General features: G+C 50.2%; 2 protein-coding genes across 2 annotated transcripts; both read left to right on the top strand.

Moving 5' to 3' along the window:
- Positions 1-109: 109 nt before the first annotated feature.
- Positions 110-6726, top strand: PIRT (phosphoinositide interacting regulator of transient receptor potential channels). Its single transcript, XM_068977457.1, has 2 exons — positions 110-269; positions 6293-6726. Exons 1-2 carry the CDS (start codon positions 110-112, stop codon positions 6724-6726), a joined length of 594 nt encoding a protein of 197 aa, XP_068833558.1.
- Positions 6727-18281: 11555 nt separating this feature from the next.
- TMEM238L (transmembrane protein 238 like) lies at positions 18282-18521 on the top strand. The gene has a single exon (XM_068976287.1). It carries the CDS (start codon positions 18282-18284, stop codon positions 18519-18521), a length of 240 nt encoding a protein of 79 aa, XP_068832388.1.
- Positions 18522-25101: the final 6580 nt, after the last annotated feature.

The following is a 25101-nucleotide window of genomic DNA, read 5'->3' as shown; positions in this document are numbered from 1 at the left end:
TGAAATCCCATGGACAGGGGAGCCTGGTATGCTGCAGTCCATGGGGTCACAAAAGAGTCGGGCATGACTTAGCGACTGAACAACAATAACCTCATGGAGCTAATAAGAGATGCTGCAGGTGAAGAAAGTGGCAGGTACCAGGCATTTTGTGCTCTACTGGGATGATGGCAGTGGCGGGGAGGGGGTGCTTGTGGCCACTGCCACAGGCCTCTTCTTGCTCTGCTACTTGCAACTCAAGGCCCCAGGCTCCAGCCCGCACATCCTCAGCGGTTTCACCCAGCAGTGTCGGCCTAATGCCTCACCTGAAGCAGCCACCCTGCAATTCTGTTCATGGCCCATGCCCCCATTGCGCTTTTCACTCACCACTCCCCTAGTTTAAAAAGAAAACCAAAAGCTCAAAACCTTCCCAACGGGGAGCAGGATAGACTCGAACCCAGGCTCTGCAGCCAAACAGGCTCCACGACTCCCATTTCTAGCCTGGTTCTTTATGTACCTGCTAAGTAACTTTGGGCAAATCACCTAACCTTTCTGATCCTCAGTTTCCTCACCTGCAAAATGGGATAATAATTGTCCCAATCTCAGTGACTTGTCAGGAGAGGGAAATGACGCACTGCAAAAAAAGCACTGAGCCTGGTCCTCAGCCCCTAGTAAGAGTCGTAGAAATGACAGTTATTGTTATTGTATGAAGTGTCGACACTCCCCTGATGCACCAGGTGCTGCTTCTGTTTGGAGAAGCCACTGGGGCACCCTGCAGACTTCAGGAAGGCCAGCCAGCAGAAAGCACCCAGTCTTGACGAGAGGTCTGTCCATCAGAGACCAGGGAGGGAGGAGGGCAGTCAGGGAGGTCCCCCTGCTCCTCACAGCTGCCTCTCCTGCCCCCAGGTTAGCTAGTCCCATCCTTCCACCCCCTGTAAGAGCAAAGGGGACAGGTGATGGATAGGGAGGAACGGCAAAGGAGACTTGACCCTGCGATGCTCAATCTTCCCATCGCAGTTCCGCTGCTTAGTGAGTCATTTACCATGTGACTGGTGATCCCCAAGCCCCAGCCAGGTGCTGAGCTACCTGCTGGAGGGCACAGGAAGCCAAGGAAGCCCCAGGCCCAGCCCTGCAAGGACTCGGGGAGCGACTGGAGAATGTCCAGCCCTGTAAGAACAGACACGCCTCTGGTCACCTCCAAGGCAGTGACCCGCTTATTTCACTTTTAACTGCCATCCGTTAAGTGGTGCATTTCTGACACTTGAGAATCTACCAGAAGGAAAACTATATGGTCCTTACTATCCTGGACACTCGGTGTTGCTCACCAGCTTGCAAGATCCATGCAACCCACCCAACTGCCCGTTGGCGAATGAACCTATGAGTGCGTGAGAAAGGGCCAGAAAGCTCCTGCTTCTCTCCCCTCTCATTTTGAGATGTCACTTTACCTTGTTCATCAGAGATGCTGCTGAGCCAGGAAATGAGGACGCCCAGAGCTCCTCTTCGGAGAGGGACGTGTGTCTGTGGCTCCATGTCTAGAGTTTGGTGCAGTGTCAGGGAGCACTGTGGAGCAACCTGGGGAACACACGGTCAAGGGCAAACACTGAAGAGATATTCGTAGGCAGGGTCTCCAAATACCTGGCCCATTACAAATATGCCACAGATAAGGAGACGTGCTCTAACAAGATTAGAGACAGTCCCTTCTGGACACTAATTCTGCCAACCAAACCCTGTCTTTGCTCTGTCCAAGGCCTCCTGGCTCTGTGAAAGAGTTTGCCTTCAAGAAAGTGAAAGTGAAGTCGCTCAGTCATGTCCGACTCTTTGCGGCCCCATGGACTGTAGCTCGCCAGGCTCCTCCGTCCATGGGATTTTCCAGGCAAGAATACTGGAGTGGGTTGCCATTTCCTTCTCCAGAGGATCTTCCTGACCCAGGGATCGAACTCGGGTCTCCCACATTATAGGCAGATGCTTTACCGTCTGAACATATCTTTCCAGGGATGAGGTGAAAACAGTAAAATGCTTGTTCTTTCTCTCCCCCTCTCTCTCAACTCCACCTCTGCCTCCATCGTCCTCTCTCATCTCTGCCTCCATCTCTGTTGTCGTCTCCACCTCCATCTCCACTCCCACCCCCATCTCCACCCCCATCTCCATCTCCACTCCCATCTCCATCTCCACTCCCATCTCCATCTCCACCCCCATCTCCACACCCACCCCCATCTCCACTCCCATCTCCACTCCCATCTCCATCTCCACTCCCATCTCCATCTCCACCCCCATCTCCACCCCCATCTCCACACCCACCCCCATCTCCACTCCCATCTCCACTCCCATCTCCATCTCCACTCCCATCTCCATCTCCACTCCCATCTCCATCTCCACCCCCATCTCCACTCCCATCTCCACACCCATCTCCATCTCCACTCCCACCCCCATCTCCACTCCCATCTCCATCTCCACTCCCACCCCCATCTCCACACCCATCCCCATCTCCACCTCCATCTTCTGTCCCCAAATCCCAGTCTGTCAAAGATGTACCTTCTCTTTCTCTCAGGGATCTTCTCTTTCTCAGAATCAGCACAGAGGGTTCCTGTAAAAGCCAGGTGACACTCTCACCTCATAGATTTCCTTCTCTCTCCTGTTCTGGGGCTACTTTGCCCCTGCCCACACTCCCACTTTCCTTTTCTGGGGTAACGTGCTTCCTGCCCACACCTCCACCCTGGATCCCGACTTCCATCATAGGACTTCTACCATTATCAACACTCCACTGTTCTTGGTTTAACTACACTTTCACCTGCGCCCCAGACTGACCCACTCGATTATTCTTACTACGACTTTTACGGTTCTTTTTCACCGGGTATAATTTATACACATTGCAATGCACAAATCTTAGTGTACCACATTGACAAAGGGATCCTCTATGTAACCCACACTGACATAAATAGATGGAGCATTTCCACTGGCCCCAGAAAGTCCCAGTTATTTCCTCCCCACCCTTCCAACCACTGTTTTGAGATCTGTCACCTTAGATTAGTCCTTAGAAAGTTCTAGAAGATCATATAAGTGGAAACATATATTATATGTGCTCATCCATATCTGACTTCTTTCACCCACCATATCTATGGGACTTATTCAAGTTGTGTGTGTATCCAAAGTTGGTTCCTTTTTATTGTTGAATAGTATTTTGTGTATTTGTGAAAATACAGCGTGTGTTCATCTTTTCTCCTGTTCGTGGATATTGGGGTTGTTTTCTGGATTAGAGCTACTATGAACAAAAAACTGCGACGAATATTCTTAAACAAGTCTTGGGGCACATAGGTTTCCATTTATCTTGGAGTGGAATTGCTAGCTCAAAGGGAAGGTGGATGTTTCCCTTTGCAAGAAACTATTTGACCTGGTTCCAAAGTGGCTGTCCAATTTTACACTCCCACCAGCAGTCCACGAGAGCTCTGGTTGTTCCCTACTCTCACCAGCATTTGTGTTGTGAGATGTTTAAAGTTTAGCCATTCTAGTGAGTGAATGTATCTCCTTGTAGTTTTAATTTGCATTTCATCTTTCATTTAATTTGCATGTCAGTCTCAAGGTGTTGTTTTTTTTTCCATGGATTTCTTCTTCATCTGTCTTCCTCTGTAATGGATCTCTTCAAATCTTTTGCCCATTTTTCAAATTGTGCTGTTAGTGTTGATATTAGTCCCATGTGGTAGTTCTTTACATATTCCAGATGCAAATCTTTTGACAATACGTATTTTGCTAAAATTTTCTCCCAGTCCATAGCTTGCCTATTCATTTTCTTCTGGTAGCTTTCAATGAGCAGGAGTTTTAAATTATGATGAAATCTAATTTATTGATTTTTTTTTTCTTCCTTGGTTATTGCCATCTCTGTCCTAAGAAATTTGCCAACTACCAGGTCACAAAGATATCCTCCTACTTTTTTCTCCTAAGAGCTTTACGGTTTTCACTTTTATGTTCAGGTTTTGCCCATGATCCATCGCAGATTCATTTTTTGTTGATGGTATGAGGGGGGGACAAGTTTCACTTTTTTCCATATGAATATTCAGTTACTCCAACACCACTGGTTGCAATGACTTCCCTTTCCCCCATGGAATATTTTTGGTGTATTTGTCAAAAGTAGTTGTCTATTAGGCTTGTGGGGCTAGTTACTAGGAATAGTGGTGTGACTTCCTTGAAGCCTGACTTCCAGAGAGAGGGTTGGCTTCCTGGGCTGGTGGTTTCTCAGGCTGGTTGCTGCAAGTTATGGGTCAGAGTTCTGCCTTTAGACATGTCTGGCTGCTGTCCATTTGTATATTCAGTGTCTCATCTATTACAGACATTTGCAAACATGTTTATAGTAGGATTAACAACTTAGGTAAGATAGTAAGATAGCCAACTTCCATACATCCATCTTCCATAAAAAGACTCTATAACCTTTAACATTATGTCATATCTGATCTGGAGGTTCATGTTTTCACGTATATCATGCCATTGAGACATTTCATCCCCGTATGTGGTTTCAAGATATAACTCTATACTCATTAAGACGCTTTCTTCTGTGTCCACAGTATCGTCATTATACTGAATACAAAAATTTTTTTTAGACACACCGCAGGGCTTGTGGGATCTTAGTTCCCCAACCAGGGATCGAACCCAGGCCCACAGCAGTGAAAGTCCTAACCACTGGACTGCCAGGGAAGCCCCCAAATACACATTTTAAATCCTCAGTGGCATTTAACATCCAAACCAAAGCCAAATTTCCCTAAAACGATCCCAAAATGTACCGGTCAGTCTCTTCTAGTCAGAATCCAAAAAAGGGACATACTGTATTTAGTTATATTTTTTGATTTTCCTTATTGAAATATTTTACTGATCTTTTTTTAAAATTTGTCCCTCTCCCCCTTTTCCCTTTGGTAACCATAAGTTTGTTTTCTATGTCCATGGGTCAGTGTCTGTTTTGTATTTAAGTTCATTTCTATCATTTTTTTAGATTCCGCATATAGACAACATGACATTTTCTTTCTCTGTCTGGCTTACTCACTTAGTATGATCGTCTCTAGGTCCATGCCATTTTACTGATCTTTATCACACGCACATGATTGTAGTCATGTCACAGTAAACAGCCCATGTAACCGGCTATGGCCAGACAGAGAGCTGGACCATGATGGCACTCCAGAAGTTTCTGTCTAGTCCCCCTTCCGGTCATCACCCCAACTGAAGGTAACCACTATGTGGCACTGATCGTCTTACACGTTTTCGAGTCTTCTGTAAATGGAAGATAGCATCTAGCTTCTCTTGCTCAAGTTTGGAGTCCTGCATAGACAGGTGTGGGGTTCATTATCTCCTGCTCGTGCTCTGGAGCCCCAAGGCTGGTGTTCCTCCTGGCACCAGCCTGAAGCCTGACCTTCCCTAGTTCTGTGCAACAGACATTGATACATCTCCACGCACTACATCTGCCTCCTGACACCCAGAAGAGGCCTCCAAGGGGAAAGGACCTCCATCTCCCTTCTCAAATTGCTCCCCTTGGGGCTGAGCCAACACGCAAACCCATGGATAGTCCGGGAGGCCCGCACCCCAGGCCTTCCTTCCGCTGAATCCTCCCAGCCCAGCCTCTCAGGGCCTTCAGTCCTCATCCAACACAGCTCACCTTCCCAGTAAATTTACTGTTGTGTACTGAAATCTCTCCCATCCTGCTCACAAAAAAAGGATATTAGTAAATGCTGTTTGAGAGGGGCCTGCGGTGCCCCAACAGGAGACACAAACGGAGAAGAAGAATGTGAGGCCCCAGGAGTGGGGGCTGGAAGGGATGCCATAACACACTCCAGATCACACAGCTGGAAAGCGGTTGAGTCTGAAAATAAGATGCCATTTCGTAAATTATAGCTTTTGTTTGTTCTTTTAAAGGACATCATTGTTCCCTGATTAAATAATAAGAAGTTGGTTAAAGTGATAGTCGCTCAGTCGGGTCTGAGTCTTTGCGACCCCATGGACTGTAGCCCGCCAGGCTCCTCTGTCCATGGAACTCTCCAGGCAGGAATACTGGAGTGGGTTGCCATTTCCTTCTCCAGAGGATCTTCCCAACCCAGGGATTGAATCCAGGTCTCCTGCATTGCAGAGAGATTCTTTACTGTCTGAGCCATCAGGGAAGCCCATTTATCTCTCACATGGGGAAAAAAAAAAAAAAACAGCTTGAGAGGCTTCTTATTTTCGTAGGTCTCATCTGCTTTTCCTTTTGACTTCAGCACTGAGAGCCAGGCTGGAGACGGATGCTGAGAACAGGAAGGGTGTGTGAAGAGTCCTTGCCCTTGCTTCTAACCGTTGCCGGTACCAGGAGCCCAGGCTCGAGAAGCAGTGACCATGGAGGCCCTCCCCAAGGGCCTGGAGGTCGAAGAGAAGTCTCCTGAGTCCAAGGACCTTCTGCCCAGCCAGACAGCCAGCTCCCTGTGCATCAGCTCCAGAAGTGAGTCCGTCTGGACCGCCACCCCCCGGAGTAACTGGGAAATCTACCGCAAACCCATCGTTATCATGTCCGTGGGCGGTGCCATCCTCCTCTTCGGTGTGGTCATCACCTGCTTGGCCTACACCCTGAAACTGGGCGATATGAGCCTCAAGGTCCTGAAGATGGTGGGGCCTGCCTTCCTGTCTCTGGGACTCATGATGCTGGTGTGTGGGCTGGTCTGGGTGCCCATCATTAAGAAGAAACAGAGGCAGAGACAGAAGTCAGTGTTCTTCCAGAACCTCAAGTCCTTCTTCCTGAACCGCTGATGGCAACCTTGCCCTCTGTCCACCCCACCACCCCGACACCTTGTCCAGGAGAAGGTGTGATGGCCAGAGTCCAACATCTCTGGTCCCTTGGGTGGTGGAGTCTGCCATAAAACTGATGCAGGCAAACCCTCTTCTGGGCCCCATGGGAAAAAGCAAGCTCAGGGCTGCGCCCTCTGTGCTGGGAGGCACCACCGGATGATCTCATTTAGTCTCTGTTGTGTCCTGCGCTTCCCCCCAGATCCTGGCCGCAGCCGTCACCTTCCATGGCTGCCGCCTCAGCCTGCGCATCCAGGCACAACTCATCTAATGAATGTGCTCTGCCAAGCACTATGCATGTTGGGAAATTCCTTGAGATGGACTACCCCCTGAGAAGAACCTCCTGCTTACACTTCTGAGTGCCTGAATTGGATTCTGCATTTGCTTCCTTCCAGAACCCAGACTGACCAGCAGAGGCCCTTTGCAGAGAGGAAGGAAGTCCTGATCATTGGGCTTACCCACCCCAGCTCTCTCTGTGGGCGAGTTGCTAGCTTGCATTTCAAGAGATCATATAAGTTACAAGTACCAAACATTCCAAAGAGTGAGAAGTGAAGGTTGACTTGGAAGAAACACTTTCCAAGAAGGCACATTCTCCCCTGGAAATGGCTCTGGGAGTTAGTCGGAGAAGCCATTTAACCTTCAGTTATACAGTATTTACACCAGAGGGGGTGGCATGTGCTAGGGGGTATCACAGTCTCCCCTCGACCTTCTAACTCCTTCTCCATGACTACTCTTCCATCTGAACTGGACACTTAGCCAAGAATAAGCGCATGTTGCCCTAACTTCCTTCTCCCCCGACCCCAGATTCTGGAACAGCTGGATGGAGAGCCGCTGCAGAGGGCTTCTGTAAGCGTTTGCTCTGCTTCATCCCCATCAAGAATCACAAGCCAGAGATTCGACTCCACAGCTGAGTGTCTGGAGGTTTCCAGAGACGGCTTTTACTTCAGAAAGTCCCGACTTCTGCTCTCCCAGCCCCTACCCACCCACCCACCCACAGACATTCAGCGAGGGCTCAGCTCGGGGCCAGGCCCTGAGAAGGAGCAAGCTAGACAGCCGGTCCCTGCGTTCATCTTCCACATGGAGAGAAAGACGCGGCCAGGCCAACAGGCGGCCGGACACCTGGTGCTGAGTCCTTTCCGGGGCTGTGAGGGTGGGGGCAGGAGGCAGGGGAGCAGTCTGGTCTAGCTGGAGGCTGTGCAGCCAACAGAACCAACAGAACCAGAGGAAAGAGGAGAACTGGCACAGGCAGGAAGGGAAAGCATTTGGCGGGAACAGTGTGTGCAGAGCTGGGGGAGGGGAGCAGGAATGATTAGGAAACCATGGAGCAAGTTCCCTGATCTGGAATGGTCACCTGCGCCCCTCCCTTGGCCTGCTCCTCGCCCCGCCACCTGCTTCCCCAAGTGCCTCACTGAAGCTTCTCCTCGAAGCCCTCCTGGGTCTGTGGCAGAGACTGGGTGGGGGTTCCCCAGGGCTAACCACACAGAAATCACCTGTGAGGTAAGTGCTCTCCCAAACAGAGGCTTTCTGCAGCATACAGAGGTGGCCAGACCAGGAGGGTACCTGTGAGGAAGCCAGGCTCCCAGAGGCCTGTGGCCCAGTTGACAGCATCTGATCACCAGGGGAGTGTCACCTCAGCCTTCTGCCCCCGCCTCCGCCCCTGCCCGAGACTGCATCACTATGGCAACCTCGCTCTCTAACAGGCCTCCAGGTGTCTCCATCCTTATTGCCCTGGTTCCATATGCAGAGTCAGGATACCACCTTGTTCGCTCTGCATCATGGGAAATTCTGTGGAGGCAGGTACCTGTGACATGGGGACACGCCCTGCCCTGCCCACCCAAGGAGCCAGAGTTCGGGGAGTTTCAGCCAGAATGACCATGTTTCTCATTCAAACAGCACGGTCACCTGGCCCCTGCACACAGGCAGTCAGGGCCCGTCACGGGGTGTTGTCAGTCACTATGTCACTCACTGTGGCTCCAGCGCCTCATGTGGCTTACAGATGGTTTCTGACATGAAAGCAGGTTCCGTAACAGCCCCACCCTGTCACTCTCAGAGTCCTCTGTGCTTTCCCACCTGGGAGCAAGCAGGGAGGACCCCTGGCTGGTTCAATGGTCATCCACATGTCCCAAGTCTCATTTCCTCCTCGCACAAGCTTGTCATCTGAGCGTTGCCGTGGAACAGGGGCCAGGTGATGCTGCTACCACATGTTGCCTTGGTGGAGGGCAGTTTGAGGACCACAAGACTCTAGAAGGTATCCAAGGTCTGGGCTGACCTTGAAGGCTCCCACAGTCTCGCCCACGTTCCCTGCTCCTTAAGCTGATTTCTCATTGTTCACCTCCCTCCTCTGCTGGGCTTCTCCATATAACTGTGGACCAAGAAGCACGCCTGGGGCAGGCTGAGGGGCTTTTGCCAAAGACCGTTGCCACACAGAAGTCGGAGGAATGCATGTGCCTGGTCAGATGCCACGTTTCTGGCAAAAAAAATCCCCGCCACGCCTCCTTCCATGCCATGGATGCGTCCGTGCGTCTGGTTACTGGATTGTATTATCCCACCCATTTCTGTTCTGTTTGGGAGAAGTCCATTTAATCTAAGTGCTGAAAAAAACTGACGGGATGTTAAATTGTATCCTGTCTGACAGTGTCCGCTGTGTTTTCATTCTGTTCCATCGGGAATTTCAGACTCGTCCATTAATTCAATCCTCTAAAATGCACCCCCACCCACCCCATCAACACACACCCTTCCCAGCAATGTGCTATCTGGGAGAAACGGGACCGTGTGGGTTTCACGCCTGGTTCCTCGGGGACCCCATGGGAGCTGATGACCCCACTCTGAGAAGCTGACAGAGCAGACAGAACAGAAGCTCCTGCTTCCCTCCCCGCAAGCCTGCTCTTGAGAGATGGAAAAAGAACCTTCCTGAATGAATCAGTGGTCCAGGGGAAGAGACTGGACTGCCTAGGACCATGTCTTACAGGAAATACAAATAATATCTCATTTAAGCCACTATTTGGGGGTCCATTACTTGCAGCCAAATAAAATTCCTGTTTACACACAGGTGACAAATCTGGGGATAGAGTTCTTTTCTTCCTCTAAGCCTCTACGTTCTTTTCTTCCAGGACTTCATGAGACCCGGAACTGATATATTTAGAACAAAGACTTTCACAAATAAGCTCCAAATCAGTGCAGTGTATCTTTCCTCCAAATCCTTCCAGGATTCACTACGTCTCTAAGGAGAGAGACATGGGAGGGGAAAGCCAGAGCAGAAAGACCATGACTGGGCCAGACTTCCTGTCCCCCTGTCTCTGGGGATCAGGGACCTCCCTCAGCCTGGGAAAACAGAGCGGCAGCTGCCAGGGTCTGGGGAGAGTGGAATGAGGAGTTATTGTTTCACGGGGACAGAGTTTGATTTGAAGAAGAAGAAAAGGTTCTGGAGAGGGGTGGCAGTGATGGTTGCACAACAATGCCACCGAACTGTGCAGGTACAAATAGTTAAAAGGATAACTTCATGCTGTGCATATTTCACCACCATTAAATAACTTCAAAAAATAATTCTTTAGGGACTTCCCTGGTTGCCCAGTGGTTAAGCCTTCACCTTCCCATGCAGGGGGTATGGGTTCTACCACCGGCTGGGGAGATAAAGATCCCATATGCCTTGAGGTCAAAAAACCAGAACATGAAACAGAAGCAATACTGTATCAAGTTCAATAAAGACTTTTTAAAAAATGGTCCACATCACACTACACATTTAAAATAATTTTTAATTAAATGGGATTAAGAAAGGAACTAGTCTTCCCTGGTGGCCCAGATGGTGAAGAATCTGACTTCAGTGCAGTAGACTCAGGTTCGATACCTGGGTCGGAAAGATCCCCTGGGGAAGAAAATGTCAACCCACTCCAGTATTCTTGCCTGGAGAATTCCATGGACAGAGGAGCCTGGCGGGCTACAGTCCATGGGGTTGCAAAGAGTCAGACATGACTGAGCACACACACACACACGCACATAAGAGTAGGTGCCCAATATGCTATTGGACAAGAGCAGAAACAGAGCCAAAGCAAAAACAATACCCAGTTGTGGATGTGATGGGTGATGGAAGTAAGTCCAATGCTGTAAAGAGTAATACTGCATAGGAATTGGAACGTTAGGTCCATGAACCAAGGCAAACTGGAAGTGGTCAAACAGGAGATGGCAAGAGCAAACATCAACATTTTAGGAATCAGTGAACTAAAATAGACTGGGATGGGTGAATTTAACTCAGATAACCATTATATCTACTTGAGTGGGCAAGGATCCCTTAGAAGAAATAGAGTAGCCCTCATAGTCAACAAATGAGTCCAAAATGCAGTACTTGGACGCAATCTCAAAAATGACAGAATGATCTCTGTTCATTTCCAAGGCAAACTATTGAGTTCAGTTCAGTTCAGTCGCTCAGTTGTGTCCAACTGTTTGTGACTCCATGGACTACAGCACACCAGGCCTCCCTGTGTCCATTACCAACTCCCGGAGTTTGCTCAAATTCATGTCATCACATTGGTGATGCCATCCAACCATCTCATCCTCTGTCATCCCCTTCTCTTCCCACCTTCAATCTTTCCCAGCATCAGAATCTTTTCCAGGGAGTCAGTTCATCGCATCAGGTGGCCAAAGTACTGGAGCTTCAGCTTCAGCACCAGTTCTTCCAATGAATATTCAGAACTGATTTCCTTTAGGATGGACTGGTTGGATCTCCTTGCAGTCCAAGGGACTCTCAAGAGTCTTCACCAATACCACAGTTCAAAACCATTAATTCTTTAGCACTCAGCTTTCTTTATAGTCCAATTCTCACATCCATACACGACTACTGGAAAAAACATAGCTTTGACTAGACAGATCTTTGTTGGCAAAGTAATGTCTCTGCTTTTTAATATGCTGTCTAGGTTTGTCATAACTTTTCTGCCAAGGAGTAACCATCTTTTAATTTCATGACTGCAGTCACCATCTGCAGTGATTTTGGAGCCCCCAAAAATAAAGTCTGACACTGTTTCCACTGTTTCCCCATCTATTTCCCATTAAGTGACAGGACCAGATGCCATTATCTTCGTTTTCTGAATGTTGAGCTTTAAGCCAACTTTTTCACTCTCCACTTTCACTTTCATCAAGAGGCTCTTCAGTTCCTCTTCACTTTCTGCATATCTAAGGTTATTGATATTTCTCCCAGCAATCTTGATTCCAGCTTGTGCTTCATCCAACCCAGCATTCCTCATGATGTACTCTGCATATAAGTTAAATACGCAGGGTGACAATATACAGCCTTGATGTATTCCTTTCCCAATTTGGAACCAGTCTGTTGTTCCATGTCCAGTTCTAACTGTTGCTTCTTGACCCGCATACAGATTTCTCAGGAGGCAAGTCAGGTGGTCTGGTATTCCCATCTCTTTCAGAATTTCCCACAGTTTATGGTGATCCACACAGTCAAAGGCTTTGGCATAGTCAATAAAGCAGAAATAGATGTTTTTCTGGAACTCTGTTGTTTTCAATAATCCAAAAGGTGTTGGCAATTTGATCTCTGGTTCCTTTGCCTTTTCTAAAACCAGCTTGAACATCTGAAAGTTCACAGTTCACGTACTGTTGAGCCATTCACTATCACAGTAATCCAAGCCTATGCCCCAACCAGTAATGCTGAAGAAGCTGAAATTGAATGGTTCTGTGAAGACCTACAAGACCTTCTAGAACTAACACCCAAAACAGATGTCCTCTTCATTATAGGAGACTGGAATGCAAAAGTAGGAAGTCAAGAGCTACCTGGAGTAACAGGCAAATTTGCCCTTTGAGTACAGAATGAAGCAGGGCAAAAGTGAATAGAGTTTTGCCAAGAGAACACACTGGTCATAGCAAACAGTCTCTTCCAACAACACAAAGGAAGACTCTACACATGGACATCACCAGATGGTCAATACTGAAATCAGATTGATTATATTTTTTGCAGCCAAAGATGGAGAAGCTCTATACAGTCAGACCAGGAGCTGACTGTGGCTCAGATGATGAACTCCTTATTAGCAAATTCAGACTTAAATTAAAGAAAGTAGGGAAAACCGCTAGACCATTCAGGTATGACCTAAATCAAATCCCTTATGATTATACAGTGGAAGTGAGAAATAGATTTAAGGGACTAGATCTGATAGACAGAGTGCCTGAAGAACTATGGACAGAGGTTTGTGACATTGTACAGGAGGCAGAGATCAAGACCATCCCCAAGAAAAAGAAATGCAAAAAGGCAAAATGGTTGTCTGAGAAGGCCTTACAAATAGCTGAGGAAAGAAGAGAGGTAAAGACAAAGGAGAAAGGGAAAGATATACCCATTTGAATGCAGAGTTACAAAGAATAGCAAGGAGAGATAAGAAAGCCTTCCTCAATGATCAATGCAAAGAAACAGAGGAAAACAATAGAAAGACTAGAGATGTCTTCAAGAAAATTAGAGATACCAAGGGAACATTTCATGCAAAGATGGACACAATAAAGGACAGAAATTGTATGGACCCAATAGAAGTAGAAGATATTAAGAACAGGTGGCAAGAATACACAGAACTATACAAAAAAGATCTTCATGACCAGATAACCACATTGGTGTGATCGCTCACCTAGAGCCGGACATCCTGGAATGCAAAGTCAAGTGGGCCTTAGGAAGCACGACTATGAACAAAGCTAGTGGAGGTGATGGAATTCCAGTTGAGCTATTCCAAATCCTAAAAGATGATGCTATGAAATTGCTGCACTTTATAGGCCAGCAAATCTAGAAAACTCAACAGTGGCCATAGGACTGGAAAAGGTCAGTTTCCATTCCAATCCCAAAGAAAGGCAATGTCAAAGAATGTTCAAACTACCACACAATTGCACTCATCTCACACGCTAGCAAAGTCATGCTCAAAATTCTCCAATCCAGGCTTCAACAGTACGTGAACTGTGAACTCCCAGATGTTCAAGCTAGATTTAGAAAAGGCAGAGGAACCAGAGATCAAACTGACAACATCCACTGGATCATCAAAAAAGCAAGAGAGTTCCAGAAAAACATCTATTTCTGCTTTATTGATATGCCAGAGCCTTTGACTGTGTGGATCACAACAAACTGTGGGAAATTCTGAAAGAGATGGGAATACCAGACCACCTGACCTGCCTCCTGAGAAATCTGTATGCAGGTCAAGAAGGAACAGTTAGAACTGGACATGGAACAACAGACTGGTTCCAAGTTGGGAAAGGAGTACATCAAGGCTGTATATTGTCACCTTGCTTATTTAACTTATATGCAGAGTACATCATGCAAAATGACAGGCTGGATGAGTCATAAGCTGGAATCAAGATTGCTGGAAGAAATATCAATAATCTTAGATATGCAGATTATACCACCTTTATGGCAGAACTGAAGAGCCTCTTGATGAATGTGAAAGAGGAGAGTGAAAAAGTTGGCTTAAACTTTTCAACATTCAGAAAAGTAAGATCATGGCATCTGGTCCCATCACTTCATGGCAAATAGATGGGGAAACAATGGCGACAGTGAGAGACTTTTGAGGGGGCTCCAAAATCACTGCAGATGGTGACTGCAGTCATGAAATTAAAAGACACTTGCTCCTTGGAAGAAAAGCTATGACCAACCTAGACAGCATATTGAAAAGCAGAGACACTACTCTGCCAGCAAAGGTCTGTCTAGTCAAAGCTATGGTTTTTCCAGCAGTCATGTATGGATGTGAGAGTTGGACTATAAAGAAAGCTGAGGGCCAAAGGATTGATGCTTTTGAACTGTGGTGTTGGAGAAGACTCTTGAGAGTCCCTTGGACTGCAAGGAGACCCAACCAGTCCATCCTAAAGGAAATCAGTCCTGAATATTCATTGGAAGGACTGATGTTGAAGCTGAAATTCCAATCCTTTGGCCACCTGATGCAAATAACTGACTCATTGGGAAAGACCCTGATGCTGGGAAAGAGTGAAGGCGGGAGGAGAAGGGGACAACAGAGGATGAGATGGTTGGATGGCATCACTGACTCGATGGACATGAGTTTGAATAGGCTCTGCAAATTGGTGATGGACAGGGAAGCCTGGCGTGCTGTAGTCCATGAGGTCGCAAAGAGTCAGACACGACTGAGCGACTGAACTGAACTGAACTGAAGAGTAGGGCAAGTGGAGAAATTTGAAACTGATGAGGATAAAGAGCAGCTGCAGTAGGGATGAGAGACTCAGGACTGGGAAGGCATTTCATGAGGCCAATGGTTTCATCAGGGATGAATCTGTAGCCATCACAAATGGAGGCAGGTTCTTCCCTGATGGTCGTGTGGCTAAAAATTTGCCTGCCCACCCAGGGGACACATGTCCAATCCCTGGTCCAGGAAGATTCCATGTTCCCCGGGGCAACTCGGCCCATGCACCACAACTACTGAGCCGAGAACCCTAGAGCCCACGCTCAGCAACAAGAGAAGGCACCGCAGTGAGAAGCCATTGCACCACCGCTAGAGAGTAGCCCCTGCTCACTGCAGCTAGACAGCAACGCAGATCCAGAACAACCGTAAGTAAATAAATAACGAAAAGGATGGAGGGAGGGCTCAGCATGGACCTAGCGGGGTGGGGTGTGGGGGCAGGGGAACGGGGGACAGGGAGCTATCCCAGGTGAAGCCAAGACTGATAAAGGGGAGAGGATGATGGTGCAAGAGAGTCAGTGGCAGGTCCTTCCCAACCTGGGGTTTTCCCTATAGAAGCACTGTGGCAGAAAGGGTGTAATGAAAGACACCAGGGACAACCATACGGTAACACTTGTCTGTGTCCCAGCGTGCAGGTTCCAAGCACTTTACACCTATGAACTCACTTAATCTTCACAGTAATCCTGTGAAATAAGGATAATAAGGGATTATCTTACAACAAGGAAATCGAGGCCCAGAGAAGGCAAGTGACTTTTCCAAGGTCACACAGCTGACGAGTGGCACAGGCTCGTGTGGGCAGACCTGCTCAGCATCCGAGCCCTGCCACTCGGGCGGTGACTGAGCCTTTGTCACTCAAAGAGTCAGGCCTGGAACTGTGGCTCTGGGTCAGCTCAGCACCTGGCTGGCCTGTCCCTGTCTCTGTCTCTGCCTGACCTGTAGGATCCAGGTCATGAAGAGGTGTGACGTCACAGGCGTGACAGACTGCGGTGACTTTGCCAAGGGAGTGGCTGGGTCCCCATTGCCAAGAAGAGGCAGGGCTGTGTGGTGAGAGCAGAAACAGAGATCTCTCTGAGTTGTCAGGGCGCCTGCAGCCCCAAGGATTCCCAGAAGTGGAGGGGTGGGAGAGGGCCCTAAGGGACCAGGCCTCGAAGTCACTAGCTGGGGTTCGGGCATCTAGCGGCACCCTACAAACCATGCTCATGGTTCAGAAAGCGTAACAGATGCCTGCTGTCTTGCATTTCCTCATTTTTGTAATTTTTTCCATCACCTTTTATCACTCAAACAAAGAATTGATGCTTTTGAACAGTGGTTGCTGGAGAAGACTCTTGAGAATTCCTTGGACAGCAAGGAGATCAAACCAGTCAATCCTAAAGGAAATCAAGCCTGAATATTCACTGGACCGAGGAGCCTGGTGGGTTTCAGTCCCTGGAGTTACAGAGTCAGACACAGCTGAGCAACTAACACTGAACACCAGTGTGATTCTGTTAACCCAAGCTCCTAATTTACTCTTCCTCAACCCCCAGCCCCACCCTCCCCACACCAGCTTCCCTTTGACCCCACATGTCAGACAGAAGAATAGTGCCCAACCATTCGGGTGGCCCAGGGCTCAGAGACCTCCTGGCATCCAGAAATTTTTACACTAAGGTTGTTGTTCACACACACGTACACCGGATGCTGCCCAGGAGCCTGGGAACCTGTGGACAGGCAGGCAGGGACCCACCAGCCTGGTGCTGCCCACCCCCCACCCTAGAAGCCCTCCCCCTGCCCCTAAAGAGGGCAGAGTTGTCCCTCAACTGTTCTTCCCAAGAGACTCTCTCTAGTCAAAGCTGAGGACAACAGATGGGAAGAGCCGAGGCTTCTCCTGCCCTGGGAGGTGTCCTTGTGTAGGTACCTAATCCCTTCGGCGGACAGACTGGGGAGACAGTGTGGATACGGGGTGGGGGCTTGGCTTTAGCGATTTCTCGAGATGCTGATACTCCGGACTGGCTCCCCGGCTTTGGACAAGTCTTGTGTTTCAGATCCTAAAATCTATAACTTAAAACACTCTCTCCCTCCGCGATGCTTTTTACCTGAAAGTTCCTCACTCATCCTGCTTAGTTTACTCGTAGGAAATTAAATTTGAACCCCCCTATGTTTATTTTCATTCACGTGCGTGCGTGTGCACAGTCACTTCAGTTGTGTCCGACTCTTTGTGACCCCGTGGACTGTAGCCCACCAGGTTCCTCTGTCCGTGGGATTCTCTAGGCAGGAACATTGGAGGGGATCGCCATGTCCTCCTCAAGGGGATCTTCCCAGCCCAGCAATCAAGCCTGTGTCTCTTGAATCTCCTGCATTGCAGGCAGATTCTTTATCTTCCCAGAGCCACCTGGGAAGCCATTTTCATCCACAGGAGAAGGCCAAAGGAAAAGCAGAAACGATTTTAGTACAGCGTGTTTCTCAGCTGACATTCACTTCTCTACCACACCCTGGGAGGGGCTGGGTGATAAGACACCCCTGTTTCACACATAAGCCCTCAGGATCACGTGCAGCTGCCCTGACACAGAAAGCAGACGGGGAGTCAGTCAGTCTGGAAAGTCACACTGCCAGAGAACCAGGTAAACATTTGGCCTGGAGTTGCCTTCTGGTCCGCACCCAGCCCACCCAGACTGAGGCCACATGTCCCCTCCCTCCTTGGTGTCCCTGCCCCGTCCTCCCCGTCCTTTCCATCGCCACCCCTCCCCAAGATCTGCCTTCAGGCCAGAGGGCACAGCCCAACTCCAGGCAGCTCGGGCCTGGGGGCTTCAGAGTGGAGAATCTACCAGGCGCACAGGTTTTCCTGCTGCTGACATGGACTGCTTCTTACAGCACAATTTCAAGATCTATTTACATGGACAAACCCTCTTCTCTAAATTTTACATGAAGCCTCCCGTCCCCACCCAGAAGAGTAAGGCAGAAGGCAGGATGGGGGTGGGGGAAAGCCCCCAGCTGACCGCACATCTCAGGAGCCTGGGAGGACCCACCCAGGACTGGAGAGGCCAGGGGCCAGGACAGCCCCTCCTCCAGACCCCTCCCCTGCCACGCCATTTGTTTGGCCCCCAGGGGACGACAATGTCAGGCTGTACCAGAGGTGATGTCAGACTGCTTCCATCAGGGTCACACCTGAGCTATGAAACAGTTAAGAAATATCTTGCCCCACTGGCTGCGCGCTCATAAAGAAACGTCTACCTGTGCTTCCGTGTGGCTCCAGAAAGGGCGGCTCTCTCTCTCTCTCTTGCTTGCTCATGCCCGGCGGGGAGAAAAGGGAGCGGCTGGCAGCACCACCCCCTGCCCATGCAGGCCGGCCTGGGGAGCACAGCCGGGGCCCCTCCCACCTCTGCCTTCCCGGCGATGCTCCTGGGGAAGCTGCGGGGAACGTGCCGCCTTGGACGCTGTGCGTTCTTCTTCGGCCTGGCCCTCCTGCTCGACGTCGTAGGCCTGGTCCTTCTGCTTGTGGGCATCTTTGCCTCCCTTGACTTCTGGGACTTCTTGATCTACACGGGGTCCCTGATCCTGGCTTTCAGCCTGCTCTTCTGGATTGCCTGGTACACCCTCAACATGGAGGTGCCTCTTGAGAAACTGGACTTGTAGTCTGGCCGTGGGCAGAGGAGGAGGGACGTGGGCTTCCTGGCAGGTGGAGGAGCGCAGGGCTATTCTGCCCAGCCAGGGACCAGGTGAGTGCCCCTGACCGGCATGCAGGGCTGGTGGGAGGCTGGACCGAATGGGGGGGTGGGGGGGAGACTGAAGGGGCAGGTGCCCGAGGACCACTCCCTGGCTAGGGACTCTGTCCACCTAGGTTCCACCAGCAGGTGCTTCCCTCCCTGGGGACCCCTTTTCCCGTGGAAACTGGAAAGGGGGTCTCCACAGACACTATTGCTTCGGATCCACCACAAGGGTCCTGCTGTGCGGAACAGGAAGTTATCCCTTCAGCTTAGAGCTTGGAGCGAGGAGCCCACCCGGGCTCTCTGTTCAGGAGAATGCTGCTGGGGAGAACTTTGAGTGCTGCAAGAGGATGGAAAGTTCCCTGATGGCCGTTTATGCTTTCACCTTGTGGGCTACCTGCTGCAGGAGGAAGCAGAGCAGAACCTTCCAGAATGGCCCTCCTCATTTCCTTCCTCCTGCATCTCCCCAGATGGGACATGCAGAAGGGGTCAGGACCTGCCTCCATGTCCCCTCTCAACGCACCTGCCTCCTCTTTCAGTGGTGCCCCCACCCCCCGCTCCCAGGCAGCCCGCGCCCCACCTGTCCACCCCCAGCCAGCCTGAGAGACGGGGAAGCCGAGGGACTGTGACTGACCATTTCATCCCACCTGGGCCAGCACTGGGTTGACCGTGTGTAACCAGGGAGGCAGATAATTGTAAGGTGTTTCACGTGAACATGGAATGCAAAAGACAGAGCTGGTCCGGCCCCCACAACCCTGAACTAGAAGTGGGCAGATCTCCCCAGAGGACTGAAGTTGGGGTCCTGGTCAGTTTGGTCATCATCCCCTCCTCCAGGTGGGCTGGACCCTGCCCCTAGGCACTGCTGGGCACTCTCTTTTTATAGCTGCATGGGAAAGCAAAGGTCATCTTTGGGTTGGAAGGAGGCAATAATAACTGTGTCTTTTCTGGGGGATTCCACCTGACTCTTGCAAGAGGGAGAGGGAACAGTAGTTTGGAGAGGTTTCAGAAGGGGAGACTGAACTGTTTGCGGCAGGTGAAAGGACAGAGATGAGAAGTCAGAGCACCTGGGCCCTGCTCGAAGCAGCACCACCTGTTTGCTCAGGAGGCATCACTCCTCAGTATTCCCTATTTACAATTCCATCTGTAAACTGGGGATAATGGCCTGCCCTTGTTGCAACACAAGGATGCATCAGGCAATGTGCAAGGAGCTGGGGATGCTGTGAAGAGTAAAACACACTAGCTCTTTATCCTCAGGGAATTCCCATCAGGTGAGAGATAGGCATGAGTCACCCTCACCAACAAGGCATCAATACAATAATAGTCTGGTGAGGATTAGGAAGAAAAGGGATATTGCTCCTTGGGAATGTTCAGTAGAGAAACTGACCCAGAAGGTGGAGTCTTACAGAGGGAGGAGGTGGCTTGAGCAAAGATCCTGGGGTAGCAGGAAAGAGAAGACAGCGGAGTGATTGAAGGACAGGCGGCAAGTGCAAGGGAGGTTCAGGGCCCTGTGGCAGAGGGAGGCCAGACCAGGCAGGGCCTAAAATCCTTTTAGTCATGATTTTAAGAACAAGAAGGAGTCATTAAAGAGATGTAGGAAGGGGTAGGCACTCGACATAATTTGATCTGTTTCCAAAAGGCCACCTTGGCCAAAGGCACGGATTACAATGATGGTGACCCATGCAAGCCCTTCTGGGGAGTTCAGTCGCTCACCTAAACTACAAGCGGTCCCCGGTTCAGTCTCCTTGTCCTGGACATCCTCCCTCCCTTGGATTGAAAGAAGTTCAATAACCCAGTGATGAAGACCACGGGTCAAGACTCAGACTGTCTAGTTTGAATCCAGTCCTGTTTCTTACTAGCTGCAAGACCCGGGGCAAGTTACAGACGAATTATAAACTAGTTATGACTCCGTGACCTAGTTTCCAAATCTGGAAAATGGAGAGGGTGCTAGTAATAGCCTCTATTTCAGAGATGATGCTAATGATATCCCCACCCTCATAAGGGTGCTGCAGAGGTTAAGTTCATGTGCGTAGAGCACCATACAAGTGACAGCTGATGAAACAAGGGGCCCTCAAATAAACCTGTGTCCTGATGCAGGTAGCCAGCCCATTACAGCGGGGTGGGAACTTCCTCAGAGACAGACATCCCTGAAGCCTTCCCGACCAGTTCCTCAAGCAGCAGCATATGGTGTTAAGATTCCCCAGTGGATATAAGTGAGGGTCGCCCCAGAACTCCAGACTTCTGTCTGGGCTCAAAGGGACGTCAAAAGTTGCGGGTCCGCTGTGGTCTTATTGATCACAATCAAGCAATTATCTCCTTCATCGGTTCAGTCCCCAAACTCTGAGTTCTACAGGACCCGAGAGTCAGCTGGCCCTTCCATCCAGCTCAGCTTGGACCCACATCCCTGATGGTATCTGGGACTGCCCAGAGTGACAGGTTACAGCCGGCCGGGACCCACCATCCACGGTGAGCAGCCCCTGACTGACCTCGGGCAAGTCATCCGAAGTCCCTCTTGGAGTTGGTCCCCAGGAGAGGTTTCAGATTGTTTTCTGCAGAGGCTGCTGGGGGCTGGGGCGGCAGCGGCAGGCAGAATGCCCACAGCCCACTGTCCCACCACACACACACCAGAGCCGCGGGGTTTCCAGTATGAAGGTTCATACCAGACTTTCACATAAGACTTCATGAATTTGAACCCAAGTTTCGATGCTAAAAGATATTTCTGCAACGCCTCGACCCACCCACTTCCTTTCTGTGACCTGTGTCCCTGAAGCTCTCTCCGACCATATTCACGATTTATGGTCAGTTGATAACTGGCTCAGCCAGTTCCGCAGCCCTACCAGTGGAGCAAAGGGAAGACTGCATGCCCCAGAGGCTTGGTGGGTGGTTGCTAGGACACCCCCACCCCACCCACCTGGAGACCAGCAAGCAGGTTGCCCCCAAGCAGCAGTCAGGATGGGGCAGGGCCACCCAGCCTCTAAAACCTCCAAGACATTCCAGGAATTTGGGGATGAGCAGCTCATTTTTAATCCCTCAACAATGTACCAAGCGGTTTTATAATTCAGTCGCTCTATTTTCCAAAGCTTTGCTTGCTCCACGCTCTCCTGGTTGGGCATCTTTTGTGGATAAAGTTCCCGCAAAGGCAGGGGAGAACGCGTCCTTTCACAAGAGGGGGTGAGTTTACACTCCCCCCAAAATGCACATACACACACCACACACATGTACTCACATCCCTGCCCTCTGCACACATTCCCAATGTACACCCCCTCTGCGTCCCCTCATAAACATGCCCACAGGCACACACACTACGTGCACACCAACCTCTCCCATCACACACACCCAACTCGCACACAATCTATCCCCGATACACTCTCCCCACACACCCACACACACCCACATTCCTTACCTACACCTTCCATACACATCAACACCCCACGCACGCACACGTGTCACATGTCCCTCACCCGCTGCACACACACATTCACACACACACATAAAAACCTCACAATCACAAGGCTTCCACATCCCATCTGCCCTGTTCACACACAAACAGGCCCTCACACCTGCCATGCACATGCCAGAAAGACACCCCCACAGCAACAAGCACTTCCTCCCCCAGCAACGAATGCTGAAAGGTATGGAAAGGCGCCCAGCCCCGAGCCCTGGGAAGAGCACTTCTTCCTGCTCACAGGCTCTCCTCTCTGCCTTGGAGGGGCCAGTGAGGCTGCGAGGTTGGTTCAGAGCAGAGCCGGCTGGAAAGGCCTGCCTACCTGCGCGGTGCGTCCTCTGGAGCTGCAGGAAGAGCTAAACTCTCTCCAAGTCCTGGAGGAACTGTTTGTTAGTCTAGGAGAAAGCAAGCAAGTACACAGGGCCTCGAAAATGTACGCGGAAGAAGCACGGTCTCACAGGGGCCTGAAAGCCCAGATGAGGGAGAGGGCTGGGGGAGAAGGGAGGTGACGTGTGGCTTCAGCTTCTGGGTCCCAAGCAACAGATAAGAGCTTGCCGGCCAGAGCCGGCACCTGGGAAGGCCCAGAGGGAAAGGAAGGGAAGAATGAAAAGGTGGCCCAGAAAGCGTACACAGACGCCGGCGACCAGGGCTCGGGGTCCTCACTGCTGAACTTGGAGGACGTTGAAAGCCAGATGAGGAACCTGGCACTTGGAAAGCAAGGAGGGATTTTCGATGACTCCGTGGTCTGGAGGGTGACTCGGCTAGGCTCTGATTGAGGAAGAGAAACCTGGTGTCACTTGCAGCAGGGGCTGGGGAGGAGAGGCATGGAGACTGCAGGGGCGGGGTCGGGGGGCATTTGAAAGCAGGGGCAATAACAAGAAACTGAACCAAAGTGATGGCTGCAGGGAGGAGGGGAGAGGGACAGAGACCATGTGGGTGGACAACAGATGCCCAGGAGACATCCCAGTCTCCCTCAAGGGGCAGGGGGAGTGGTCGTGTCACAGGCTTCAGAAAACACTCCCACCGTGGAATCAGAAGAGGTCAGGGGAAGGCACAGGCTTGCTTAGAATCGGGCCTTTTCCTCTGCAAAAGCAGAGCTGGGGGTGCAGGGGATACTGATCAGCAGAACTGCCCAACAGGCCTAGAATGTGCAGAATTTACACTCAGAAAGGGGCTCATACATGGAGCTGGAGGCAGGGGCTGAAGACAGGACTGTGGGCGAGACTGAAGCAGGTGGGATGGTGGAGGAAAGGAAGGTGGGTCAGTATTCATTGGGCTCGTCACTTACTTTCAAGACTTCATTTGATGCTTACAACTCTGTGGGTTTGGGGTTCAGATCCCCATTTTATAGGTGAGGAAACTAAGTCTCAAGGTAGTTTCAGGACTAGCTCTGAAACTGTCGAGAGCCAGCATTAGAATTCACACCCGAGTCCAGCAGACTCTGAGAACCATGCTTGTTTCACCCTGTCCAGGCTTGAGTTGACAGGTTCAAGTCTCAGACTGATCTATTTCGTCTTCATTTATTCGACCCAGGTGCCATCTGATGGAGAAGCAGCAAACAGACGCCCTGTCTCTGCAGCACCTCCTGTAACAGGACCCATAGGAGCCAGGGGCTTTCAAAACACCTGCCAGGATGTCCAGAGATGGCTACGAGGGCCGGGCTCCATCAAGACACCCAAACCCCTGCCCCTGGCCACTGGCTGACTGCTGCTGGTGCCCTAACTGTCTGTGAGGGTCTGGAGAGCCCCTAACATTTGCATAGTGGGGTTTTATGGCAATAACTCCACTGTGGGCTTGGGCAGTCAATGAGAAGTCCCGTCCTCCAAGGCTCCTCTCATTAATGTCCCTTAAAATATATATATATATTGGAACCAAGTATAGAAGTCCAAATGAGAGTTCTTCGAGCACACATCATTTGGAATTGCTGTTCTTTCGGCTCTTCGGACAGACGGTGTGAGCCCCTGGATGGTCTACCTCACTCATCCTTCCGCGTCGTCCAGTCAGCACATGGGTGTATATTTCAACTTGCCGGCTGACAAGGCAAATGCAGAGCCAGTGCTGAGGGCAGGGGCCCCCTTCCTTGGCTCTGGACACCGGGAACCACCAATGCTGCCCCCGACTTGCACAGCTGACCATGTTGGGGGGCTCGCATCAAGCTTTCGGTCAAATGAAACCCTCTGGGGTTTTCCTGACAAGCAAGCTGGGCTCCGCTGCACTGTCCTTGAGTCACTCATTTCTTGATCTTAAGAGCAGTATTCTATTTTTATCTTGATTCAGCTGCATCTAATTCAGTGCAACCCAACTGGAGTACCTGGATTCGGGGCGGGGGGCGGGGGGACGGTCAACCTTCACAAGCTCATCATCACTAATTTATATTTTCCATGGTCTAATTTTGCACTTTTTATTTATTTCTCACCCTAACTGTATATGTGTTTCTTAGACGCTGCCTCATATCTTTTATGGTGTGAGGTAGTTACCTAAATAAAAGATTCAACTGGCCTTTTGCTTCAACTCGACATTAACTCTTTCTGGGGCTTTCTGGGCGGCACTAGTGGTAAAGAACCTGCCTGCCAATACAGGAGACATAAAAGACATGGGTTTGACCTCTGGGTTGGGAAGATGCCCCGGAGGAGGCCATGGCAACCCACTCCAAAATTCTTGCCCGGAGAATCCCACGGACAGAGGAGCCTGGATGGCTACAATCCATAGGATCGCAAAGAGTCAGACGTGACTGAAGCATGCACACATACACACACAACCTGCTTCTGAGTCTATGTGGTTCCATAACGATACCCAAACTCCCAGCTTTAGGGCAACTTCTTCTCATTTGTTTCACCTGCCTCTGTGAAAATCCTGGAATCATATATTCAGCTCAGCACCTCTTAGGAAGAAACACACAGAACGGGGTGGGTGGAGACAGTACATGGGTTATCCTAACACCATGGAAGCTTCTGGAAGCTCTGTGCTCGGCCACCAGCCTGGCTTCTCAGAATTAGGCTGGACTTGGGAACCTGAGGGCTTCCCCTCAGACAGTGGCCCAGAAGGTAAACAATCTGCCTGCAATTGT

This window comes from Capricornis sumatraensis, chromosome 8 (genome assembly GCF_032405125.1).
Source record: "Capricornis sumatraensis isolate serow.1 chromosome 8, serow.2, whole genome shotgun sequence".
Lineage (NCBI taxonomy): Eukaryota > Metazoa > Chordata > Mammalia > Artiodactyla > Bovidae > Capricornis > Capricornis sumatraensis.
This window is presented reverse-complemented; position numbering and strand designations above follow the sequence as displayed.